This window comes from Vipera berus (genome assembly GCF_964194415.1).
Source record: "Vipera berus genome assembly, chromosome: 4".
Taxonomy (NCBI): Eukaryota; Metazoa; Chordata; class Lepidosauria; order Squamata; family Viperidae; genus Vipera; species Vipera berus.
The window spans coordinates 10,778,029-10,787,943 of NC_138206.1; the positions used below are offsets into that span (position 1 = coordinate 10,778,029).

The window sequence follows — 9,915 nt, forward strand, 5'->3', positions numbered from 1 at the left end:
CTGTAGCCCTTGAATCAATTCTCACACCTTGCTAAACTAAACTAGAATGGAGTGTGTAGCCTGTGGCTTGGAACATTGGGAAGACCAGCTGTTAGCTTAATACATCTGTAAATCAGGTCATCTGATTTATTTTTATTTATTTATTTTATTTTATTTTATTAGATTTATATACCGCCCTTCTCCCAAAGGACTCGGGGCGGTGTACAGGGCAATTAAAACATGGCATACAAAGTTAAAAATAAATTAAATTAAATTTAGCCCCAAACCAAGTAAATCAAATTCTAAAATTTAAAATCCCAATCCCTCAGTCCAGGCCAGCAAGCTCGAATAACCAGGTTTTCAGGTCACGGCGAAAACAGCGAAGGTCGGGAATAGGGGGCTGGGGGTGGGGGTTGGTCCTTTTCTATTCTCTTTTCTTTTTTGGCTAAGCACACCATAGTACAGCTGACTGGCAAATTAGCTTACTACATAGAGTTTTTGTGGGTGTATCATGAAGGGAGAGCTCTTGTAAGTTGCCCTGGGCTCTTGGGAGCAAAAGAATATAAATTCAGCAAACAAAGGATGAGGCTTTCACTTATTCTTCTCTGCTACCCAGAGTCAACTGTCACTGAAAGTATGAGTTCTACTCCAGCCTTAGGCAGAAAGTCAGCTGGGGGACCTTGGGCCAGTCACTCTCTCTTAGCCCTAGGAAGGAGGCAATCCTTCTGAAAAATCTTGCCAATAATACTGCAAAGACAAGTCCTTCTGCCCCCAAATTAGTAGAGTGGACAATCACCCAGTTGGAGGAAACTGTCAAAAGATCTGTGAACATCTAGAAACGAGTAAAGTAATAACTAAAAGTCAGCAAGCAGATTGTGCCAAACCAATCTTATTTCATTCTTTGACACTGACTAAATTAGTAGACCAGCGAAATGATGTGGAGACTTCCGCAAGGCATTTGACAAAGTAGACCACAACCTACTTCTTGGAAAGCTAGAAAAAAAGTGGGATAGAGAGCATCGCCATCAGATGGATTTGTAACTGGCTGACAAACTGTACTCAACGAGTAGTCCTTAATGGTACTACATCTACATGGAGGGAGGTAAGCTGTGCGGTACCACAAGGTTCCGTCTTAGGCCCAGCACTCTTCAATATCTTCATAAACGACTTAGATGAGGGAATAGAAGGGGAACTTAATCAAATGTGCAGATGATACTAAGCTGGCAGGAATAGCCAACAGCCTAGATGATAGGTTCAAAATCCAGATGGATCTTGACAGACTTGAACACTGGGCCCTATCTAACAAAATGAAATTCAATGTACAGAAAAGTAAAGTCTTACACTTAGGCTAGAAAAACCGAAAGGATACATATAGATTGGGTGAAACCAGGCTTAATAGCAGTAACCGTGAGAGGCATCTTGGGAGTTTTAGCGGACAATCAATTAAATATGAGCCAGCAGTGTGTGGTGGCAGCCAAAAAAGCCAATGCAATCCTAAGTTGCATTAACAAAGAGATGCAATCAAGATCACATGAGGTACTAACACTAAAGTTAAAGGTTCCCCCGCACATGCGTCCTAGTCGTTTCCGACTCTAGGGGCCGGTGCTCATCTCCGTTTCAAAGCCGAAGAGCCAGTGCTTGTCCGAGGACGTCTCCGTGGTCATGTGGCCGGCATGACTAGATGCCAAAGGCGCACAGAACGCTGTTACCTTCCCACCGGAGTGGTCCCTATTTTTCTACTTGCATTTTTACGTGCTTTCGAACTGCTAGGTCGGCAGAAGCTGGGACGAGTAACAGGCGCTCACTCTGCTACGCGGCACTCGGGATTCGACCCGCCAAACTGCCGACCATCTGCTCGACAAGCTCAGTGTCCTAACCCACTGAGCCACCGCGTCCCTTATGTACTAATACTACTACGGTATAAAGCCTTTTAGTAAGACCACACCTAGAATACTGCAACCAGTTTTGGTCACCACACTATAAAAAAAAACATGTTGAGACTCTAGAAAAAGTGCAGAGAAGAGCAACAAAGATGATTTAGGGGACTGGAAGCTAAAACATATGAAGAACAATTACAGGAACTGGGCATGTCTAGTCTAGGGAACAGAAGGACCAAGGGAGACATGATAGCAGTGGTGGGATTCAGCCAGTTTGCACCAGTTCGGTAGAACTGGTAGCTAATTTTTTGTTGCCCAGACCCAGAATGGACTTCCGGAAGCGGCATCCACACAGAGAACCGGTTGTTCACATATTTGAATCCCACCACTGCAGGATAGCGTATCTGAGGGGCTGTCACAGAGAGGAAGGGGTCAACCTATTTTCCAAAACACTTGAGAGCCAGGCAAGAAATAAGGGATAGAAACTGATCCAAGGAGAGATTTAACCTTCTAGAAATAAGGAGAATTTTTCATCATCAGTGCCGTTATAACTTTGAACAGCCACAAAACAAATGGTTTTAAATCGAGAACTATCTGTAATGATTCTTCACCCTCTCCAAAGTTACATTTATCTCACACTCCTGATTTTACAGGATGCAATTTTTACACCCACATATTAGGGATCAAGCTCCACTGAAGTCTACGAAGGATCTTCTTCACGGACCACTAACTGAGACATGAAGATGACTTGCCAGGGCATTTTTAAAGTCATATAAAGTTTATGCATCTTATCCTCAGCCCATCACAGGGCAGCTTCATTTTGTCTTTAGCTCAAGGTGGGTTTCCCCTTCTTTCAAGAGAAATCTTGTCTTATGAATGGTCTGCAAATACCATGTTGAGAATGTTGGTGTGTGTGTGTGTGTGTGTGTGTGTGTGTGTGTGTGTGTGTGTGTCTGTCTGTCTGTCTGTCTGTCTGTCTGTCTGTCTGTCTGTCTGTCTGTCTGTCTGTCAGGGGCTGGGACAAACTTTGGGACAACCATGACCTGGATGATGGAGAATCTCCGCAGACACTGAGTAGAGTTATGGCAATTTTCTTGGAAAGTCCCCTGCCCCTTCCACGATTGTTAGGACACCCTTTGGAAATCGAATCCAATTCCCACGCGCGGCCGGGAGATCATAACCAAGCCAGCGTTCTGCACACGCTCAGGAACCCGTCTTTCCCCCCCCCCACCCCACCCCATCAACCTGCTCCGGAGAACGCGCTTCCGAAGGCAGACTCCGTGCGCGCTAGCGCGCGTAAACGAAGAGGAACAGCTAAAGCGCTAAAATCTTGCCAAGTTTTAGTCCTTGCGCGCCCGGGCCGTCCGAGTCCCAAGGCTTGCACACGAACACACACACACACACACACACACACACACACACACACACACCTTGTTTAAGCCACGGGAAACGCTGGCTCTTACCACGAGGTGCTTGCTTCCTTCACACACACACAATCACATCACCCCTTGTTTAAGCCACGGGAAACGCTGGCTCTTACCACGAGGTGCTTGCTTCCTTCTCTCTCTCACACACACACAATCACATCACCCCTTGTTTAAGCCACGGGAAACGCTGGCTCTTACCACGAGGTGCTTGCTTCCTTCTCTCTCTCACACACACACAATCACATCACCCCTTGTTTAAGCCACGGGAAACGCTGGCTCTTACCACGAGGTGCTTGCTTCCTTCTCTCTCACACACACACACACAATCACATCACCCCTTGTTTAAGCCACGGGAAACGCTGGCTCTTACCACGAGGTGCTTGCTTCCTTCTCTCTCTCTCTCTCTCTCTCACACACACACACACACACACACAATCGCATCACCCCTTGTTTAAGCTACGCGGGAAACGCTTACCCCGAGGAGGTGCTTGCTTCCTTCACACACACACAATCACATCACCCCTTGTTTAAGCCACGGGAAACGCTGGCTCTTACCCCCAGGAGGTGCTTGCTTCCCTCGTTGGCAAGCCAGCTCTTACAGGACGGAGCCATGGTTGCCCGCACCGGCTCCGCTTCGCGTTTAAGGAGCAGCCCCAGACCGGCTCTTCCTTTTTTTCAGCCCCCGGTGACCAAACCTCCCCCCCCCATCTCCACTCCTTCCGGCCGCCTCCTCTCTCGCCTCTTCCTTCCCCCCCCCTCCTTCCCCTGCCCCGGGGGTGGGTGGGGAGGGAGATCTGGCCAGCACCCCCCCCCCCTTCCACCATCCCTGCGCCTTGCAGACAACTTTCAGGGTGGCGCCGACGGCCTCCTTTGTCTGGGGCCGGGCGGGGAAAGGCGGATCGCTCGGGCCGTGCAGACGGGCGCCTGCCTGCCTTCTGGCGCTTCCCCCCCCCCACACCTCCTCTTCGTTCCCCACGCGGGCCGGTCGTGGGGGTCTCCAACTACGGGCGGGAAGGGGATCCCCCCGGGGAGCTTCGGAGAGGAATCCCCCTTGGACGTGCAAGCGTCTTTTGTTTCTTGCCCACCCGCGTATTCCTGGCGAATCCGGGGGGGTCAGTCCGGAGCCTCTTTTGTTTGTCCGAATTGAGTTCAGTTCGTGTGGGTTGAGCCTGGGTTGGGTGTGAATTTATCCCCCACGCGCGTATGGGCAAATGCGTCCGTTGAGGTGTGGGGTGGACGACGCGCGTGTAAGAATGAACTTAACATCATCCATATCGTCCGTTGACTTACGATCTCGAATTGCTTGCTACTTGTATTACCTTAGATCGGAGGTCTTCAAACTTGGCCCTTTTATGACCTGTGGACTTCAACTCCCAGAATTCCTCAGCCAGCCACGCTGGCTGAGGAATTCTGGGAGTTGAAGTCCACAAGTCACAAAAGGGCCAAGTTTGAAGACCCCTGCCTTAGATTATATCATCACCAAAATATTTTAAGAGCTGCGCCCCGGGGCATCGAAGATCAAACCAGGTAACCGTATCTCACTGTTGAACGTTCTTCTAGTCTTCCAATGTCTGAGAGGCTGTCACGGAGAAAAGGGGGGGGGGGTCAGCCTATTCTCCAAAGCACCTTGGGGCAGGACAAAAAGTAATGGATGGAAACTTATCAAGGAGAGATTCAACTTGAAACATATGAGAAATTTCCTGTGGGTGAGAACGATTTGTTGTTAGCTGCGAAGTCGTGTCTGACCCATCGCGACCCCATGGACAACGTTCCTCCAGGCCTTCCTGTCCTCTACCATCTTCTGGAGTCCATTGAAGCTCCCGCCTACTGCTTCAGTGACTCCATCCAGCCACCTCATTCTCTGTCGTCCCCTTCTTCTACTGCCCTCCATCTTTCCCAGCATTAGGCTCTTCTCCAGTGAGTCCTTCCTTCTCATTAGGTGGCCAAAGTATTTGAGTTTTAGCTTCAGGATCTGGCCTTCTGAAGAGCAGTCAGGGTTGATCTCCTCTAGGACTGACCGGTTTGATCGCCTTGCAGTCCAAGGGACTCGCAGGAGTCTTCTCCAGCACCATAGTTCAAAGGCCTCAATTCTTTGGCGCTCAGCCTTTTTTATGGTCCAACTTTCACTGCCATACATTGCAACTGGGAAGACCATAGCCTTGACTATACGCACTTTTCTTGACAGGGTGATGTCTCTGCTTTTTAGTGTGCTGTCTAGATTTGCCATAGCTTTCCTCCCCAGGAGCAAGTGTCTTTTAATTTCTTAATTTCAACTTCAGGATTTGGCCTTCTAAAGAGCAGTTGGGGTTGATCTCCTCTAGGACTGACCGGTTTGATCGCCTTGTAGTCCAAGGGACTCGCAGGAGTCTTCTCCAGCACCATAGTTTGAGAACAATTAGCCAGTGGAAAAGCTTGCCACCAGAAGTTGTGGGTTCTCCATCATGGGAGGTTTTTCAAGAAGATTGGACAGCCATTTGTCTGGAATGTTATACAATCTGCTTGAGCAGCGGGTTGGACTAGAAGTCCTCCAAGGTCCCTTCCAACTTCCTTGCAGACGACTTCATCAGTTGGGTGGCTGGCTGCAACTGTTTAAGGGTCTTTGTCTTCCTAATTTTTTCAGTTACTAGCTGGAAGGCTCCAACTTTTCTGAAAGTTTGCATTCTGAAAATTAGTAGATGATGATGATGTCGTATCCCTCCCCCTCTGTTGAGAGAGGGCTGTTCAATTTTTGACATAGATGGCCTCTTTCAAACCAGCAGTCCTCTCTTGTCTAAAATGTGGACTTTGCTGTCTTCGAAAGAGCGCCCTTTGTCTTTTAAATGCAGACAGACTGCTGAATCTTGTCCTGATGGCTTTGTTCTGCTATGTCCGTGGTGGCAAACCTATGGCACGTGTGCCACTGGTGGCACACAGAGCCCTCTCTGTGGGCACACGCACCGTCGCCCCAGTCCTAGGCCTTCAGCTGGGTTTTATAAAACCTTTTCACTTTAGGCCTCCACCGCCATGTGCAAAAAAAAAAAAAGGTTCAATCAATCAATCAATTTCAACTTCTCGCGGGGAAAAAAGAGATCTTGCAAAGTTGGAATTGGTTGATTGAACTTTTTAGTCCCACCCAATCTGCCGTTACCACCGCAGCCAGCCCCCCCCCAAGGGCCATGCCCACCCGACACCTGACGATACATAAGTGGGTTTTGGGTTGCAGTTTGGGCACTTGGTCTCTAAAAGGTTTGCCATCACTGTCCTATGTTGTGCCATGCGTTTATGAAGTGGTTGTTTTGCTTCTCCAATGTACAGATCTGCACATGTCTAGTAGCCTCTTGAAAAAGCACCTTTGGGACAACCGTGACCTGGTTGACTTAAAATCTCCATAGATATTTACCAAAGAGGGGGTTACAAAGGAATGCTTGAAAAGGTTTTCAGTCTTCTGCACCTCCTGCCACTGGCCCCGTTGTCTTATTGTGATTCAGTAAACAACTGCACATAATTAGTATGTATCAATTTCCAGAAAAATGCTTAATTTTGTACCATGTGGAGATTATGTTAGCTTCTGTTCTCTGAAAGATTTACTGAAACAAACAGCTTGATTAAACGATTTGCATACAAATTGTGCTGTGCCATAGCCAGTTTGGTGTGATGGTTAAGGTGCTGGCCTAGAAACCAGGAGACTCTTGAGTTCTAATCCTGCCTTAGACATGAAACCCAGCTGGGTGAGTCTGGCCAGTCCTTCTCTCTCAGTCCAACCCATCTCACAGGATTGTAGAATTACGTATTTCACTGCCTTGAATTACTTATTTATAAGTGATTACCTATAAAGTAATAAAGAGGGGAAAAAACTCTTAGTAATAAATAAATAATACTGGAGTTTGGAAAATATAGGCCAAAGGAAAGATTGCTGGAAATCTGCTATCTTTCACCCTATGGGCTCAGAGGCTTGCTATTGTAGATTGTGGTGCTCTCTGAGCTTGGTTGTTTTCTTTCAAACATTTCATTATCTGATTAAATAACATCGTCAGTGCTGGAAGGGGGTGGAAAAGTTATGAGAACACTGAAAAAAAATGACTTACACCAGTCCTCACCTTTAGAAACATACAAAACTGAGGGCAGAAGAAGACCTTGTGGTCCGTTGAGCGTGCCCTTCAGGGTTTTTTGTTTTTGTTTTTAAATATTTATTTATTATGTTTTAATTATTATTTTAATGTTTTAACTTTGGTCGGATGAGGAAATGTGGGGCAGAAGTCACTGAACACCTGCCTCGCTGAGCAGCAGAACTCTTGGGCTCCATTGTGCTCGTGAGATGAGCACTACCTGTATACCAACTAGAAAAAAAAATTGAAGGAAATCCCCCTGAGAATAAGTTCGGATCTGTTTTACAGGGCAATGAGACTTTGGAGAAATTGCAAGGCACACTTACATTCTTTCTGAGTTGAACTAACCTAAAGGTAAGGTAAAGGTTCCCCCGCACATGCGTGCTAGTCATTTCCGACTCTAGGGGCCGGTGCTCATCTCCGTTTCAAAGCCAAAGAGCCAGCGCTTATCTGAGGACGTCTCTGTGGTCATGTGGCCGGCATGACTAGACGACAAAGGCGCACCGAACGCTGTTACCTTCCCACCGTAGTGGTCCCTATTTTTCTACTTGCATTTTTACGTGCTTTCGAACTGCTAGGTTGGCAGAAGCTGGGACGAGTAACAGGCGCTCACTCTGCTACGCGGCACTCGGGATTCGACCTGCCAAACTGCCGACCTTCTGATCGACAAGCTCAGCGTCCTAACCCACTGAGCCACCGCGTCCCTGTTGAACTAACCTAGTTCTTGTTAAAAGAAAAATCTTCATCAGGGCCCAGTCCAAGCTGGGAATAAACAAACACGGAGACTGCTTTAGAAAGAAGGTTGCAGTTTATCGAAAAGGAGAGCCAGACAGAAAAATGGCTCTGGGAAAAAAAAAACTGACCACATGTAGTAGGGAGTGGTGGGTTTTTATACCTTCTTGGGCTTTTGTTTGGAGTTGTTCCTGTGGCATGAACTTTGACCTGAGTCTGGGTGTGCCTTTTTGGTATTCTGATGGTGGTGGGTTAATCCTATTATGTCCCAAAGGTCATACCCTGCTTCCCTGGGGATGTGGCTGATGGGTGTTGGATTTTTTTTTGATGTGAGGGATTGTTGATTCTAGGGATCTTTGTCTTTCTAATCCCAGCTTCCTGGCTCCGATCTTTCTGACAAGATTACCACATCTGCATTTCTGTTTGGGCAGAGAGTCTTGGGGTGGGGGTGGGAGGGTTGGTTTCTGCCTTTGGGGAAATAATAATATTCTGCCTTTTAATATTCCCAAAAATATTTCTTTTTCGGGGGGGGGCTGACTTCCCACATTCTGGTGCTGCAAAGCAACTCATGCCAATTTCCTATGTTCTAAATTCAGTAACAGGAACAGATTCAAATGCAGCCCCCGGAATCTGTATATTTGGGAGTTCATCTCTCTCCTGTTAATAGCCCTTCTTCTCTGAAGCATGCAAACCCATTTCCTTCCTATAAACCCCACTCAGAGTATGTCCCCCTTTCCCAAATCCCATCCCCATATAACCTCTCTCACACATTCCTCCTTTGAGTAGAGTGAGCCAGGAGCAACCAGGCCCAGCACAGAGATGGAACAACAAACACAAAGATGTGGAATGTGTGTCTGTGGGTGCGTGGGTGATTAGTACTCAAGTATAAACACGCACACACACACACACACACACACACACACACACACACACCAAACTGTAAGGAACAATTGAAAGGAAATCAGTTGTCCCGCTATCTGATGACTAAGACAGAAATTCTTCTTGACTTGGAATGAGGTCACTGTGTACAATGAAAGGAGAATAATTAAAAAAGCAGGAACTTGCAAACTGTTCTTTGCAGATGTCTGGGTTTGTTGTGGAGTGGGTTTTTTTTTGGCTCAAGTCTGCCACTGAAAGCTTCTGGTGATAATCGAGAAGATTCTGTTGAGACTTGTTTTAAAAAAGAGTGCAGAGAAGAGCAACAAAGATGATTAAGGGGCTGGAGGCTAAAACAAATGAAGGAACAGTTGGGTGAATTGGATATATACAGTTTCATGAAAAGAAGGACTAGGGGTGAGATGATAGCTGTCTTCCAATATCTCAGGGGCTGCCACAAAGAAGAGTGGGTCAACCTGTTCTCCAAAGCTGAAAGCAGGACAAGAAGCAATAAATGGAAACCAATCAAAGACAGAACCAACCTAGAACTAAGGAGAAATTTCCTGACAGGTAAAACAATTTCCCAGTGGAATTTGTCTCCAGAAATTGTGGGTGCTCCAACACTGAAGGTTTTAAAAAAGAAATTGGACAGCCATTTGTCTGAAATGTTATAGGGTTTCCTGCCTGAGAAGGGGTTGGACTAGAGCAGGGGTAGGCAACCTTGGCTCTTTTATGACTCGTGGACTTCAACTCCCAGAATTCCTGAGCCGGCACTTGGTGTAGTCATTCCATAATGGCCTCACTGAAGGGTAAGGCTGACAGTTTCACACCATTTTTGGAGCTGCTAGATTGTCCCAATTTTTTTTAAAAAAAGATGTGCCTGCAATTAGTGCAGGTTCGCATCCCACCAGGCTCAAGGTTGACTCAGCCTTCCATCCT

General features: G+C 46.9%; 1 protein-coding gene across 1 annotated transcript in view; it reads right to left on the reverse strand.

Annotated features, from left to right (window-relative positions):
* NOX4 (NADPH oxidase 4) overlaps nucleotides 1–3,895 on the reverse strand; it is a gene marked incomplete at its 5' end in the record, with an annotated part of 140,689 nt that extends 136,794 nt beyond the window's left edge. Inside the window, one exon of the mRNA XM_081326273.1 lies at nucleotides 3,839–3,895. Coding sequence (XP_081182399.1) covers nucleotides 3,839–3,895 — 57 coding nt within the window. The remainder of the gene's footprint in view (nucleotides 1–3,838) is intronic.
* Nucleotides 3,896–9,915: the final 6,020 nt, after the last annotated feature.